The sequence below is a fragment of the Falco biarmicus genome, chromosome 14 (genome assembly GCF_023638135.1).
Source record: "Falco biarmicus isolate bFalBia1 chromosome 14, bFalBia1.pri, whole genome shotgun sequence".
Classification (NCBI taxonomy): domain Eukaryota; kingdom Metazoa; phylum Chordata; class Aves; order Falconiformes; family Falconidae; genus Falco; species Falco biarmicus.
In genome coordinates, this window is record NC_079301.1 from 11004642 (window position 1) to 11020524 (window position 15883).

Sequence of the window (15883 nt, forward strand, 5' to 3'; positions counted from 1 at the left end):
TCCATGTCAAACGTAATATATTTATAGCAAAAATAGGCTTTTTCTGTAGCTTCCATACACAAGGTTTTCTCCCCGTACATTTACGCAGTAAACAGGTCGACTGAAGCAGCGTGCACTGGGCTGACTCAACAGCTGCTCTTGCTTCAGGCTCCCACTTATCACAGGTGGCCTCATTCCCCTTTTGTGGCTGCTCTGGATCCTGTACTGGATCCCTCGTACCTCCCCAGCCAGGGGCTGCGGCATGGGCTGGGAGCAGCCCTAGGATGGGGGGACCAGTGGTGCATGCTCCTGCCCACCAGGCAGAGGGCAAGGCTGGTGCGTGGGCTGTCCCTGTTCAGAATGGGGACAGCCCAGGGAGTCCCCCCAGCCCAAGATCAAGAGGCTTCCTGTAGCTCACCTGCACTGACCACAGGCTCCTCCACCATGCTGTTAAGCAGCAAGTGACCGGACACAGGACCTTAGCCCTCTCGTGGTGGCAAGAAGATAAGATACAAGCCACGTTAACTCAGGAAGCCTCCCTTGTTCCTCCTGCCCCTTCAGTTTATGGGAGGCAGAGGAGAGGCTTCGGGGCAAGCTCCCTGAGGACTGCCCAAAGTCACCTGCGGAAACCTCCAGAGCCTGAACACTGCCAGAGACCTCCTCGCCCTGCTGTCAGAGAAGGCAGAGCACTAGGGCACCCTACCAGCAAGAACTTCACAGTTCGGAGTTCACCTGGGTCATCTCTTGTCCAGCCCAGAGGGGTTTGGCACATAGATCTAAAAGGGCAGGACGTGTAGGCAGCCAAGTGCATCCCCTCCTAGTCCCAGGCTGGGGAAGGGCCCTCGCTGGCAACCCACCCCCCTCCCTGCCTGGCCACGCAACTCAGGACATTGCAACGCACCCGCAAGCTGCCCGCAGGATGCATCAGCCCAGCGAGGCCAGGCACCGCGGGGCGGCTGGCGAGCAGGGCAGCTGGCGCAGCCAGGGAAGGAAGCCAGCTCTCCCCTCTGCCCTCCCCGCAGCGGCCAAGACCCCGGCAGCACCCGGGTGAGGAGCTCCTGCTTGGGGGGGGGAGCATCCCTCTAAACTGGCCCCGGTCCCCTCCCCCCTCCCTCTCCCTCCGCATCTTTGGCAGTCCTCCTTGGACATGTTCAAGTCTCCAGCATCACACCGACATCTCAGCAGCACGGACTTGCCTCACAGTTTGGTAATTGCACGTAACGGGGCCACTCAGCGAGCCCCACAAGGCGGGGGGAGGGGGGAAAAAGGAACAAGACAGTCAAGTAAACTAAATTGAGTAATCCCTCGCTGTCCATCCCAGCATGACAGGTCACACACAAGTCCAGGGAGAGAGGCTGCTGCCCGGCCCTGCCGCAGCACAGCTCCCCACCGTTTAGGAGATCATGTACTGGGTGATGGCTTGCAATGCATACAGCAGCTCTGCCTGCATTCGGGCTTCCAGGATGAGCAGGTTCACGTGAACCTAAGGGAGAAGTAAGAGAGGTTCAGGCAGCTGCAGTGTGCTATGGGCAGCAGTGCAAGCAAGTGCTCACCCAGGCTAGCGAGTCTTTTAGCATGGGACAAAAGATCACCAATGTTTCCAGCGCAGGGCAGCTGCCCCTTCTCCCTGCTCCCAGTCCTGCGGGCTGTGGCTGCCTCCCACAGCCACGTGCTGGGGAGTCCCCAGAGCACTTGGCACCAGCACGCTGGGCTGGCACCACACAGTCCCTGCCACCCACAGCAGCTTCTCCTGAGAGTTACAGCTGGACCCAGAGCTCACCTGGAGGCACTCACCGATGAGGTAACGGCCTTGGAGATCCCAGCACTGCCGATGGCCCCTATGCTCATCACACTGCAGGCAGCCCCAAGCCACACTAAGCCCAGCTCCTTACAAACAGCCAGTTTCCAGTCCCCGCCCCCAGCCTTGGACTGGTTTGGTGGCTCAAAGGTTTCCTATGCACCCCCTGAAGCACCCCAGCCTGTAGCTCCTGCCCATTCCCAGCCCCACTGCAGCCTCTCAGGGCCAGGGGCCAGCTGTCCCACCTTTTCACTGTGCTTGAACTGCTTCCAGAACCTGTCAAACATTTCTGGGTTTGTCTTCTCAGGGTAGCAGGTTACAGTTTTAATGTAAACTTTGAGCATTCGCTCCAGGAGCTGATTCACTTCTGCGTAGTCGTAGTCATCGTACCTGCGGGGACAACAAGGACGAGTCACCGGCAGCATCTTGCCTGTAGTCTGCCCAGGGCATGGCGCAGGGGCAGGCACCAGAGTGCCGTCCCCAAAGCACCCTGCCCTGGCCAGAGAAGCTGAGTACCTCTTCCCTGCCTGGCCCAACATCCAGGCAGGCGTTTCACCTCTGTCTCTTTTCCAAGCCCATCTACAAGACAGCCCGAGTGCCCTACCCTCCCCTCCCACCTGGGTCAGCTCAGTTTTCTCCTCTGGACCATGAGGATGGTTTCCCTACCTAATGCCAAACATGCAGTGGATGTAGTTCCAGATGCCCCGCTTGAAGACGGAGGGTTCACAGCCCTGCCGCTTGGCCATGGCGCTGCTTTGCAGACCATCCACCATCCGAAACTTCTCATCCAAGAGATGCCCGATGTCAGAGTAGAGCCGGTTGACCAGTGAGAAGCCATGGTCTTCCCAGGAGTAATCCTGTTGGCACAGCAAGAGGCTTTCGCAACTGCAAAAAGGAGCCCAGGGCATGTTCCTAGGAAGAAGGTCTGGAGACCTCAGGACACAGCAGAACTCGCTCTAGGGGTGGCTCTGCCACAAACCACAACATCCCTCACCAGGCAGCTTCTGAGCGATTTTAACCCTTGCCTCCATGAGGGTAATGTGAAGAAATTAGCAGCCCCTGGGGACAGAAGTCACCAGTCACTTCCCTCTCCCCAACCCTAGTGGGGCAGCTCCCCTCTCTCAGAGCTTCGCTTCGCTGCTCAGGCATTTTGCAAAAGCAGCTGCGCCACATCCCAGCTGCACGGGCACCCCCACAACCGTCCACTCCCCACCAGGAGCAGAGAGGAGAGGTGGCAGCCCGGGCTGCTGCCTGCCGAGAGAGCAGGAACCTCACCTGGACTCTGAATACCTGCGTCTGATCCTCGTCGCGCCGAGCAAAGTCCTGGTATCCAAAGTCAGGGTCCTGCATGTAGCATGCAAGGTTGGTGGCACCGGTGACTTCCCCGTCAGTATCTGCAAGAGGGGAGAGCCCCACAGATGGGTCGGAGTGATGCTCAGCTGCCCTGTTCCCAGCCGCAGCAAGCATCCAAAGCTGGGCCTTGCTGTGTGTCTTTGGGAAGTGCCACTGCCTTCTTCCCCCGTGCCAGCATCCCAGGAGCCCCTCTCCGAACGATACATCATGGTAAATGTAAGGATGGACATGGGGGAGCAACCCAGGGATGCCATATGAACTCCCACCTTGCACACCCACCTCCGCTCCTTGCCCCTCACCTTCCTCTCGGTCCTGCTGCAGCATCCTCGTCTCCTCCCTCCCCTCGGTCTCCACATGGATCCGCTGCATGCGTTCCCGGAGCGAATCCAGCTCCATGCAGGAGTCCAGGGACTGCACAGACACAGGCTCAGGGGTGAGCGCAGTGATCCCAGCTGTGTCCCACATCCCCCTGTGGACCCACCCTCAGGGGCTCACCCGCTTGCGGTTGATGCGCAGCAGCTCCTGGCTGTAGCCGTTGCCCGCGGTGGTGTCACAGAAGCACTGGTTCCCGGGTGACAAGGGCTTCATTGAGCCTCGGCCCCCCGGCCCTTCATCCTGCTCGCAGCCACAGCCGAAGACAAAGCTGGCAAGTGCATGGCAATGTGCCAGGAGGACGACGGCGTGCACAAGCTCTGCCAGTGACCAGCTCCACTCGCTGATTTTCAGCAGCTTCTGCAGGACATGGACAGACCAGTGATGCCATGCAAGCAGGTGGCCAGGGTGCTGGCAACCCCTGGGGATGCTGCTGTCCTCAGCACCACCCTGGTCTCTGGCTGGTAGCCCCCTCCCCAATACCTCAATGTGCTCCTTGGTGATGAGCCACGGCCGGTGTGCCAGGATCTTGTTGATCTCATTGAGGTTGCGGAGTTTGGGGGGGATGAAGTCGAGGCCGCGCAGCCACTGGGGATCGCCCCCTGCCCGCAGGAACTGCAGCACATGCAGGTTCACCAGGTACCGGCACTGGTGCCGGGCAGCTGCCTGCAAAAGCAGCACGTCAGCATCCCCTGCACTGGTGACACAGGTGTCCTGGGACCCCACACCCACCTCTCGCCCAGCCTCCAGGACATCAGGGTTTTGGCCCCTGCAGAGAAGCCCACAGCACAGGCTGGATGCTGGGGCGAGAGCAGGGAGCCCCATGGGGCTGAGCAGAGCCGCCCATTCCCTCCAGCAGCTCCCAGTGGGGCTCACCATGATGGCGATGTAGTGCCGGCAGTCGAAGGGCAGCGGGCCGTCCATGTGCATCAGGTAGTGCTGAGTCTTGAGGAAGCTGTCGAGGTACTGCGGGTGGTAACCCATCTGCTGGGTCACTGCCTCCAGCCGCCCCCGGCTTGCCAGCACCTTCACAAAGAGGAACTGAGGGCGCTCGGGGTCACTGCCAGACATCTTCACTACCTGTGGGGAACATGCTTTGCTTAGCTCTCCCCAGAGCAGCCCCTGCTGCAGCATCCCACCGCAGCCAAGCCCAGGCTTTGCAAAGGGCTGGAATCCCCTCTCCTGGTTTGGTGCTCCCAGAGGGACACCACCAGGTCAGAAGCCACCACAGAGGGCTCGGGCTGGGGAGCTGGGCAGAGCTCAGAGCTCAGCAGGGTCACTGCTAGTGGGAGGACAGGCTACAAGAAACACAGGTTGGTCTCTGCCTCGGAGAGGGCACTGCCTGGTGGGCAGAAGCAAAGGGCAAACTAGGAGGGATGCTTCCTTGCAGCCTTAGGGGCAAATGCAAGGCTGGAGCAGGAGAAACATGACAGACAAAAGACCTCCCCAGAATGGACCAACCCATCAGCCTCAATGCCAGGCCCCTGCACCACCAGCACCCAGCCCACCCATCTAGCAGTGGGACAGGGGGAGAGCCGTTGAGCCAACTGAGCTGATGCTGGGCTCCTGCTGCAGCAGGCCATGGGACAAGCAATGTCCTGCCACCTGCCACACATTTGGGAGCACATGGAGGGGCGCAGAAGTCTCCCCACGTGCTGCTCAAGGAGACAGTGTGGGAGCAGGTTCCACAGCACACGGGTGCGTGGCACAGCTGACACTGAGTGCGCCCACCAGTGAAAACACAGACGGGCAACGCAGCAAGGGGTGTCCATACACCTCCAGCGGCGCCTGCCCCAGCCCTGCACTGGGGCCCCAGTCAAGCACAGCCCCAAGCCATGCCACCCCAGTCTCTCCTAAGAGGGTGGTCGGAGCTGAGGGCAGGGATGTACAAAAGGTGCCCAGGCAGCTGCTGAGTCCCAACGGCCCCGTTGCCACCTCATACCCAACAGCGGGTCTGCACCTGCAGCCCACCTGCACCAAGGCTTGGGCGCAGCTGGTGCTAACCCTTATCACACAGAAAGTCTCGGCTCCTGCGCAGGAGCCCAGGCAGTGCCCTCGGATGCAGAGGGTGCACATCCCATCCTGAGCTCTAACCAAAATCTCCCCTGGGAGCAACTGGCCACACTGACACCGCTGTCGTCTTCCTCCCACCTGTTTCTCTGGTGCAGTTACCCGAAGGCTGGTGACTGGGGCACAGTGACCACAGTGGCACAACAGCAAACCCGGAACACATCTGCAAACCAGCCCCTGCTCCACCATGACCCTGGGTTGTCACCACTTGCCAGGACACACACACAGCCCTCGGAGCCCTGACCAGGAGCCCTGATGCCCTGTGCCTTGCCTGCAGCTATCTCACTAATCAGAGCCACATCAGGCCTTGACTTCTACAGCAACTCAGTGTGCTGCCATAAAGCAACCCAGAAAGTCGGAGCAGCACCGGCAGGGATGGCAAAGCCACGGGGACAGAGCAGAGCACACCAGGGTGAGAGGGACAGAGAGGGGGCTGAGCTGCGAAGCAGCACGGAGCAGTTGCACCTACAGAGGCAGCAGAGGAAGCAGCTCAGGCTATTTTCTGCTGTCCTGCACTTCTGAAAAACACACCATCAGTCAGGGTCAAGAGATTTACTTGATGCCATTTGGAGCTTCCTCTTCACTTTTGGCCAAAGTGGTCCAAAAAAGACCCCGAAGCCCAAATTAAAGTGGGGAGGGATGAAGAACACCAGCTTCTCTGTCCCACAGGAGAAGGTGCAAACCAGAAGTGACCTGCAAAAGTACCCCCAAAGTCCCTGTGCTCAGGGAACGAGCTGCCCCGAGGACACCCACAGGCTACAGCCACTGGTCTTCCCCTTCTGGTGGGCAGAGGTGGAGGAGCCGGGGGGCCCTTCGGCTCCCCTGGTGAAGGTAGTTCCCAGCGAGGAGCTGTGTGACTAGCCCATGGCTCAGCCTCTGGGGCCACCAGCTCTCTTTGTTCTGCTTGTCCAGGTGATGATGGAGCAAGCAACCAGGCAGACATAGCTTGGGAGGATGAAAGGCAGGTCCCCGGTCCCCCGGCTAGGCTCTCCTGCCTGCTCCCCACGGCACCAGCTCAGCCCAGGGTCTCTCCTGCTGGCACCACCAGCCGCATCTCCCCGAGCCTTGCTTACCCAGCCTCTTGCATCGCCCCCAGAGTCACCTTCCTCACCCACCCTAGCCATAACCCTCCTCCTCCTCCCCCCCTATGCCCACTTTCAGCCCTGGGTGGTGGGAGCATCACCCCCTCCTACAGCCTCTCTCCCGGGGAGGGGGGGGCTTTCGTGTGTTCAAGCCCCCTGAACCCCAAAAGGTACCCCGAACCCATACCCACCGCCAGCCTCACCCCCTCCCTTGCCGGGCAGGTGCTGCCGGGGGAACGATGCCCGGCGCTGCCCGGGCAGCCAATCGCCGGGCAGCACTTTGCATGTAAAGCAGGCAGGAGGCTGGGGGAGCCCAGCCGGTCCTGCACCCTGCGACCGGGAACAAGCCCGGGCAGCGCCGGGAGCCGCGGGAGAGAGGCTGGGAGACCCCGCCTCGCCCCGCGACCGGCCGGGCAAGACTCTGCAGTGTGAGCCCCGCCAGCCCCCGGGGCTCCAACCCCCCCCGGGGCGAGACCGCGGCTCCGCCGGTACCGGTGACTCCGCCGGTGATGCTCGCCGGGGCCGCGGCCGCGGCGGGGCACTTCTCACCCGATCCCCCGCCCCGTTTCTCGAGGGGACAGCGGAAGTGCTAGTGCCCGCGGCAGGAGTCCCTACAGCGGTACCGGGCCCGGTGCCGGCAGCCGGTAACCGGAGCCCCATTGTGCGGGCGGCGGCGGCGGCAGCGCCCCCGGTGCGCGGCGCGGGCAATGCAGGCGGAGAGAGAAAAACAAGTTTGATTGGCAGTGATGGAGGCACGGCGCCTCCCGCATCCCGCACAAAGGGAACGGGGACGGCGCCGCTGCACCGGCACCAGTGCCGGTACCGGGACGCCGGCCACCGCATCGGGAGAGCGCGGCCCTGCGCACCGCCGGCGGGAATACCCCCGCCTGCTATTGTCGCAGCCGACCCGGTGGCGGTGAGCAGGGCCGGACCCGGTGCTCCGGTACGGGCTCCGGTGGCGGCGGGGCGGGTCCTACCTGCCCCGGCAGCCGCTGGCACCGGCTTCCTCGAGGGTGCTCCACGCTCTGAGGACACACGATCATGGTGAGCCCGCGCCGTGCCGTGCAACGCCGTGCCGTGCAGTGCCGGTGACCGGCGCCGGTCCTGCCCGCCCCGTCCTGCCCGCCGGCAACGCTGAGCCGGGCACCGCGGCAGCCCGAGCTGCGGGGGGGCGTGTCCGCGGCTCCGCCTCCGCCAATCACTGCTGCGAGGGGGCGTGGCCTCATTTAACACGCCCCAGCCTGCCGCGAAGGGGCGGGAGCCCAGCGCACCACGTGGCCGGGGGTGAAAAGTTACCCGTCCGTCAAGCTCGTAGGCCCCGCCCACCTGGGGCAGGGGGCGGGGCCGAACCTGCCCGCCACGGGGTGGCGCTGTGGGGCCGGGGGCGGCTGGCTGTCCCCTTGTCGCCGTCCTCGTCCCCTCCCGTGGCTGTCGCCCCTCAGCCGGGCCCTGCCTGGCCCCATCGATGGCCCCAGCCCTTACAGAGCCTCAGCACCGCCTGCCCCACCGGCCCAGCACTGGCCGTGCTCTGGAGGGTGAAGCCACCTTGGGCCGGGTCCCCTCTGTCCCCACTCTGCCTGAGCCTCGCCCTGACACCTTCCTTGGCACCGCGAGGCAGCATGCTGGGGGCTGCGGCGGGAGGCTGAGGGGCTGCGGGGACAACAAGGCACAAGGATGTGGTCATGGGGATGGTGGGATGGAGCTTGGGGGGTGAAGGACAGGGCAGCGGGCCGTGAGGCTGAAGGCGTGTGGGGATGGCAGGCAGTGGGACAGGGAAGTGGGTCATAAGGGTCCTGGCACCTGGCACAGAAGGGCAGGGGGTGTGGGGGTGGCAGACATGGGGGTGGGGCAGCTCCTGCCGTGAGCCACGGGGCTGTGAGATGCTGGATGCTGCAGGGGTGGGAAGGTCCCCTGGGCAGGGCAGGCCTGTGGCTGACAGTGTCCCCCTGTCCCCAGGGCAGAGGTGGCCTCGGTGAAGGTGGGCAAGGCAATGCTGGCCAACCTTGGGGGCCACCAGCAGCCCCTTACCACCGCCCCTTGGCCTTGCACCATGCAGGGCGTTGTCTCCCTGTCAGGCACCCCACTCCTCTGACACCTCTGGGCACCTCTGCTTCCTGAACAAGCACTGGCCCTGCAGCAGCTGCAGGGCCTGGGCCACCAGAGGTGGGGCCACAAACTCCGTGGCAGTCCCTGGCCCCAGTGCCAGGCCCCCACACCTGTGCCCGCGCACCCAGCTGCTCCACATCCCTGTCCCCTTGCCCACCTGTCAGCACTGGGCCAGGGTGCTCCAGCAGGGGTGTGAAGGACCAGCACAGTGTGCCCCTCCTCACTCCTGCCCCACCACTCCATGCACTGGCAGGACTCCCAGGGGCTGGGGGCTCCACTTGCCTGAGCACCTACCAGGCACCCCAAACGCCACCCTGCACACACAGTAGGTGGCACACGCCTGGAGGAACCCACTAGCCTTCTTACCCAGGCTGGTCACCTGGAACAGCACCTCGGGTGTGGGGATGATGACATCTGGAAAAGCCAGGGAGCAGGGGTGTGGGCTGCCAGCATGGCAAGCTGAGGACTCCCCACCTCACCACTGCGTCCATGTCACAGGGAGCCTGTGTGGCATCCCACCGGAGATGGGACAAAGCACCGGTGCTGCTGCCAAGGCTGGGTGGGGGGGAGCTGCAGCCCTGCAGCCAGGGCTCACTGGTGTCAAGGACCTCCACCATCCTTCTCGGGTAGGAGAGCAGCCACAGGATGGTGCAGTTGGTGTTGGCCAGGAAGTTCTGGTCATCTGCAGAGAGCGGTGGTGGCTGAGAGCAGCAGCTGGCCCTGGCAGCGGCCGCACAGCCCAGAAGCTGAGCCCACTGCCTGGTGAGGCCATGGTGTGTCTCCCCCGTGCCCAGGCAGCACGCACCCGGATGGCCAGGAGGGGACTCAGCCCCATCCTTGAAGTAGCTGAACATGCTGCTGCTGTGAGCCCAGGACCATGGGAGTGGGACGGTGGGGCTGGACCCTGCCTCACAGCTTTTGCGAGGTCAGAGGTGAGTGGGGGCTCTGCTGGTGGTACCCCTAGACCCTGCAAGAAAAGCCTGGCCAAGCCCCCAGTGCAGCAGAGTTTTATTGCAGCAGCAAACCTGAAGCACAGGCGAAGGAGAGGCGAGGCATGACAGTTGGGCTCACCTGGTGCCCCGGGGCAGCAGCCCTCAAGGCCAGGGGTGACATGGTGGCTTGGCCCCTCTGACCCTTCGTGCTCCTCAGCCCTGGCGTCCCCATCAGTTAGCCAGTGGCTCCTGCCTGCTTGGTCACAGCTGCCCCCTCGCCTGCCCCCTCGCTGGGGTACATCCCTGGGTGTGCTTGCAGGCACTTCGGAGCAGGGAGGGTGGCTCGGCAAGCCCCCAGCAGGTCCAACACACTCAGTGTGGCGGCCCACAGGAGAGCAGTGTGGGAGCCCATCAGCCCTCCCACGGCTCTGCTTCACCGCAGCAACCCCGTGAGGGATCCTGCATGCAGGAGGGCTCATGGTGAGATGTCACTCTGCTCTCCTGGACAACCCCAAGGACAGGGCAGGTGCTGGCACACTGTGCAGTGCACCCAATGCATCACACAGAGCACCCAGTGCAAAAAACAGTGCACCCAGGGGACTACCCACTGCCCCCGATGCACTGCCTCCTGCACCCATTGCGCTGCCCCGCGCACGGAGTGCAGTGGGCAGTGCACCCAGCACACTGCGCTCACCTGGCGCCCTGCAAGTGCACCCAGCACCCTGCAGTGCAGTACAGCTGCTGTGTCATGGGGGTCCAAGTGCGGCCGTGGCAGGGAGCAGGGCTGGGTGTCCCAGGCATTTGGTGGAGACAGGGTGGGAGCAAGAAGCGAGGCATGTGAGGTGGTGAGGTTTCAGGCAGCGGTGGTGCAGAGCATGTGGGGTGCAGGAGTGCATCACACTCCCGTGTAGCTGTTCTTGTAGGGGCTATGCTCATGGGGGGTGGCCACAGCCCCTGACGTCACTGGTGGTGGGTGTTTGCTGCTTTCCCAGAGGGGCTCGTAGCTCTCCTTGGGGGGCAGCTCACTCACATAGCAGATGTTCTCGCTGTAGTTGGGCTTGAAGCTCTCCAAGATATCTTTGGGGACTCCAGCCCATTCCTCCAGAGAGCAAAGCAGGGTGAGAGGAGCCACCACCCAGCCCAGTCCCAACCCTGCAGGGCAGGGGGTGAGCCCAGGGCAGGGCTGCCCACAGCCGCCTTACCTGGAAGTTGCCATTGTGGGTGATGAAGAGCTCATCGAAGTTCTTACTAGGATTGGGGATTCGGGGCATGAGGATGACCCACACCCTGCGCATAAGAGACATGTCAGAGGGGAAAGGCCCCAGTGCTGCTGCCCCACACCAGCCCCCCATGCTCACCTTTCCATGCGCACCAGTAGGATGACAAGGACCAACAAGATCAGGCAGGAGGCAATGGGGATCAGAACCGTATGGATCCAGGACCAGTGTAGCTGGTCCTCCGCCATGCCTGGAAAGAGCCGGGGTGACGTGGACCCCTGACCAGTGCACCATGCCAGTGGCCCTTTGTGGGTGGCCATGGGAGCTCGGCATCATCCATGGCAGGGCTCAGCTGGGACTGGAGGATGGAGAAGGGGCCTGTCCTCAAGCCATGTCACTTTGTCACCACAGCTGGCTGGTGACCCTGTCCTGGACCAGCCCCGCCAGAGCAGCTCTCCAGAGCTAAGAAACACTGGCAAAAGCCAGCAGGTCCTGCTGGCAGTGCGTGTTTGCCTTGCAGAAGTGCAAAGGACACAAGGGCTGCTGCCATTGCCTGTGCCCCAGGCACCTGGATGGGTCTCCCCTCTACAGCCGCTGCCTTGGGCCAGTTTTCCGCTTGCTGGCCACCCCTTGCCTGCTGAGCCCCACCATGCCCCAGCCTGTCCCATCCACCACAGCCCACAGGACCTACCCTTGCTGGTGGAGTTGCTGCCCCAGACCACGGGGATGCTCCACTCACTCCAGAGCTTGGTGTTGCCGCAGTAACTGTTGATCTTGCTACGCACATAGAAGGTGTAGTACTTCTCGTAGTCCACACTGGGGAAGGAGAAGATGTCTCCTTTCACGCGGTGCTCCTGCAGAGAGACATGGGCCGTGTGATGAGGGCCAGCACTGCCATGGAGGCTGGCGCACAGCTTGTCCCTGGACACAACCACTGGGGTGCTGCATCCAGGGGACTCTCACCGTCCAGCTGGTGTCCTTGTTGCTCTTGTACTTGACAGCGTGCTCCAGGCACTGGGCTTTGGGGTACAGGGAGGTCCAGCTCAGCTGCAGCTGGTTGCTGCTCATGTTGCGGATTGTCAGGTTGACAGGTGCCTCCGGTTTCACTGCAAGGCACAGGTGATGCCCGGTGAGTGCTGTCCCCCATGCCCTGGTGGCCCTGCTGCCACCTGGGGTGTGATGGAGCAGCCCTAGGGACTGACAGCCCTGCTCCTGCCCCACAGCAGCTCCACAGAGAATGGGTGCCCTGCACCACTCCATACCCAGGTCCTGCAGGTCCATGCGCTCACTTCGGATCTCCAGGGTCCTGCCGCCAAGGCTAGCATTGACAAGGACACGGAAAGGCTGGAACTGGATGATCTCACTCTGGTTGAAGTAGCAGCCAACATTGATGTCCTGGTCCTGCAGGTAGTGCTTGCACTCTACCACAGGGGACCTGTTCTCGTACCTGTGCAGCAGCAGGTTACTGGGGCTCTCCAAGACCCCGCACACCCCAAACCTGCCCCAGGAGCCCTCTCCCCAGAACATCCCTTCCTGCTTGCCCCAGAGACAGAGCCTCCCCCATGCTGAGCTCAGGGAAGAGGAGCAGGCCGATGCTGAGACAGCAATGCTGGCAAGAGCCTCCCGTGCAGGGACCCACTGCTGGACATCCTGCTGTGGGACTGGCTGTAGGGAAGAGGCACCTACCAGTAGTAGAGGGAGTAGTTGGCCGTTAGCGTCTCTCTGCTCCCCCACGTGCAGGTCATGTAGTCCTCATTGAAGAGGACACACTCCACTCCTGCAAGAGACAGACACAGGCACTGTGGTGGTAGGCAGCTGCACCAGGGCCCACGGATGGGCTACACAACACGTGCCAGGAGTCCCTGCACACCCCTGTCAGCTTTCCTTCATGTGAGCCAAACAAGCCCAGCTCTTCCTGGTGGAGCTGCAATGCAGCCTGCCTGCAATGCCAGTCTCCCTCCGCCCCGTTCACACACGCTGTGTCAGTGATGCCTGGGCTGCTGGCAGCCCCACGTCTTCCTCCAAAGGACTGCCAGCCAAGCAGCTGTCTGTCCTGCACCCATACCGTTAGCTCCTCTTACTCCAGATGTGCTGTTTTGCCCTGGTTCCTCCATGTGATCCCCTTAGTCACCCTGTGGCTTCTGTTTGCAGCTCATGGCATTGTGGGACAGGACAGAAACCCCTCCCTGCCAACCCATTTTGCTTATCCCATAAGAAAACTGGGGATTTTCCAGGATTTTTGCCTGATAGACATCCTGGCTAAATTCACCTTGCTGTTACCCTTCTGGGTGCTTGCAGGTGCCCATGTGTCCCCGCGGCTGGGTGATGGGTGCTATGCTGGGCTGTGCTTCCCACTGCAGAGCTCCTCCACCACAGGGCCAGGGGCTGAGCCCAGAGGGTTGATCTCTGCAGGAAACACTGCCAAGCCCCCGGAGGCTGAGCAGCTGCTCCAGGTGCCCATGCTGGCTCCTCTTCCCCCTCCTTCCGCTGTGCTGTGCCAACCCTGATCCTGCCCACACAGTCAGAGGCCACATCCTGGGCTGGCTGGGGGCTGCAGGACCACCGGGGTGGTGCTGGTCCCTGCATCAGTTATCACACGGCCGTGGGCATGGCTCGCTGTGCGACAAACATCTCCGATGGACCAAGATGCCACACAGAGCCCTGGCAAGTGCCAAACCAGCTGCTGGCAGATAACAGCTGCCCTGGAGGCTCCCAGAAAATGGAATTTTTCCCCCTAAAAATCAGACAATGGGACACCTGGTCCCTTCTGAAGTCTAAATGCATCAGCTAGTGCTGCAGAGGCAGGAAAAAGCCAGAGCCAGGCTTTCCTGGCTTGTAGTGTAACAAGATGGAGTGAGCAGGTGCTGTGCTTGAACTGTTTCTGCATGCGAAAATGGAGAGCACCTTCCCAGCAGCCCAGGAAGTCCAGGGATACAGAAGGGCTGCATTTCCATGGAAAGCTGGTATTTTACTGACAGCCAACCAAGAAGTGGATCTTTTCTTGGAAAACAACGGCTGGGGTGAGGGTGCTGGGTGGAAAGAGTATCCGCTGTGCCCTGTCCCATCCCCTGCTTGCGCACGGCACTGCTGACGTGACTGGGATGGAAAGTACAGCTGGTGCAGCTCTGATGCGCAGGGCTGATAGGATCTGTGCATCGCATCCTGCTGCTGCCCCCCCGCCCTGGCCCGCCATGGGGGACCCCCGTGGCCAGGGTCCCTCCTGGCAGCACTACCTGCTAGGCTGGCAGCCTCAGGGCCAGCAGAGCTGTGGGGCTGGGAGCTGTGGGGCCAGTACAGCCATCAGGCCAGGAGCCATCGGGCCAGGAGAGCTGCAGGGCTGATAGCCATGGGGGTGGTGGTGCCAGTGATGCTCTAGCGCCGGGGTGGGAGTAGGGGCACCCAACGGGGTTTCCTGACACAGCCCAGCTCTCCCAGAAGCCCCACTGCAAGGGGCCATGTAGTTGCTGGGGGTCCTGGGGTCCACTGGGGGGTCACGGGGTCTCCGGTGCATGCCCCAATGGCTCGCCAGCCCACTGCAGCCCCACGTCCTGTCCTCCTCACCCGCCACCACTGTGGAGCGACATCCCCCGGCCTCACCAGCCACAGGGCACTGTGGGCCTCTTGCCCTCCCCCAGGGCCCACGTGCCCCCTTACCTGGGGGGCTGCGGGCAGCAGCAAGGTAGGGCCCCAGCCTGGAGAGGAGGAGGAGGATGGGCACGACGAAGGTGCCGGGACCTGCCATGGCGGGGTGAGCCGTGGGACGCGTGCAAACAGCCTCAGCGCGCAGCCCACTGCGCATGGCTGCCGGCTTCCGCACCCACGCCGCTTCCTGCCCCGCAGCACCCGCCACCGAGGGACCCACCTACGGCTGCGCCCAGCGAGGTCCCACGGCCCACCCCAGCAGGGCCCCACAGCTCGTCCCACCGGGCCCCACCATCCTTCCTGCCCAGGCCCCATGGCTAACCACTCTGGGGCCCACCGCCTGCCTCACCCGGGCCCACCCCCACAGGGCTGCCCCCCAGCAGCAGGCCCAGCGTGGGGCTCCCAACCCACGGCCCAACCACGGGTGTCCTGGGCTGGGTCCCTGAGAACTGGGCAGGACTGGGCATCACTGGGGCAGCGCCAAGGGCAGCTGAGGGGTCACAAAGGGCCTCACGGGGGCAGTGACGGGAGGTGATTGTGAAGGTTAACGACAGGGGGGATGGCCAGGGCACAGCAGTGGGGGTATGGCCGGGGGGATGGTGGCCGTGGGGCGCACGGGGCGGTATCAGGGGCAGCGGAGGGGGGCGCTGCGGGCCCCCAAGGCTAATGACGAAGCTAGCCGGCGGTGGGGGGCGGTCGTGTGACCTCAGCCCAGCGCAGCTCCTCCGCCAGGGGGCGCCACCCGCCCCTCGGGCCGCCCCGTCCATCTTCGACACTTTCCGCCTCCGCTCGTTTCAGACTCGGGCCCTCCCCGGCGGCACTCGGGATTCTTCGGTGTTCCTCGGCCAGGCTTCGGGACGCTCCGGCTCCCCTCGGCGACGCCCGTGACAGCGGCGCGGCGGTCGGGCCTCTCCGGCAACGCTCGGGCGGCCCCGGCGCAGGGCGCAGGCGCGGGCGGCCCTTGTTGTGGCCCGGCCGCCCCTGTCCGCCGGCTGGCCCGGGATGGCGGCCTTCGGCGTCCTCAGCTACGAGCACCGCCCGCTCAAGCGCCCGCGCCTCGGCCCGCCCGACGTCTACCCGCAGGACCCCAAGCAGAAGGAGGTGCGGGGGCCGAGTGTGTGGGGGCACCTGGGGTGCGGGGCCGCTGTGCCGGGGCTGGCCCTGAGGAGGGCCCGGGGGTGCGCTGGGAGCCCCCGGGGGGCCTGGCGTGGGGGTGGGGAGCCCTGCGCCCCGCGGCGGCTGGGTGAGGGGGCTGGCTCTCCCCAGGACCCTGGGCTGGGGGGCGCTGGCCGAGGGACCCGCGGCTCCTGTGTCCCAGGACCCGCCTGGGCG

At 63.6% G+C, this 15883-nt stretch overlaps 3 protein-coding genes across 11 annotated transcripts in view; 1 reads left to right on the forward strand and 2 right to left on the reverse strand.

Moving 5' to 3' along the window:
* LOC130158644 (sestrin-3-like) lies at positions 1-8071 on the reverse strand. Of its 2 annotated transcripts, none has more exons than XM_056359451.1 (9): positions 7632-8071; positions 4379-4582; positions 3986-4168; positions 3626-3862; positions 3430-3541; positions 3068-3171; positions 2444-2634; positions 2023-2167; positions 1-1462 (listed from the first exon to the last, which is right to left on the reverse strand). In XM_056359451.1, the coding sequence occupies exons 1-9, from the start codon at positions 7878-7880 to the stop codon at positions 1373-1375; spliced, it is 1515 nt and encodes a 504-aa protein (XP_056215426.1). In that variant the 5' UTR covers positions 7881-8071; the 3' UTR covers positions 1-1372. The 2 variants fall into 2 exon arrangements, with proteins under 2 accessions (XP_056215426.1, XP_056215425.1); XM_056359450.1 differs by having other exon boundaries at positions 3053-3171; positions 7632-8066.
* Positions 8072-9751: 1680 nt separating this feature from the next.
* Positions 9752-14723, reverse strand: IL2RG (interleukin 2 receptor subunit gamma). Its single transcript, XM_056359452.1, has 8 exons — positions 14564-14723; positions 12596-12686; positions 12172-12356; positions 11873-12015; positions 11601-11763; positions 11051-11159; positions 10895-10979; positions 9752-10791 (listed from the first exon to the last, which is right to left on the reverse strand). Exons 1-8 carry the CDS (start codon positions 14706-14708, stop codon positions 10588-10590), a joined length of 1125 nt encoding a protein of 374 aa, XP_056215427.1. The 5' UTR covers positions 14709-14723; the 3' UTR covers positions 9752-10587.
* A 636-nt stretch (positions 14724-15359) lies between these two features.
* MED12 (mediator complex subunit 12) overlaps positions 15360-15883 on the forward strand; it is a 36604-nt gene continuing 36080 nt past the window's right edge. For 7 of the 8 annotated variants that reach the window (XM_056359442.1, XM_056359444.1, XM_056359446.1 and 4 more), the window contains exon 1: positions 15360-15652. In XM_056359442.1, the coding sequence (XP_056215417.1) occupies positions 15554-15652 (99 nt within the window). In that variant the 5' untranslated portion in view covers positions 15360-15553. The remainder of the gene's footprint in view (positions 15653-15883) is intronic. The other variant, XM_056359445.1, reaches the window with a different exon arrangement.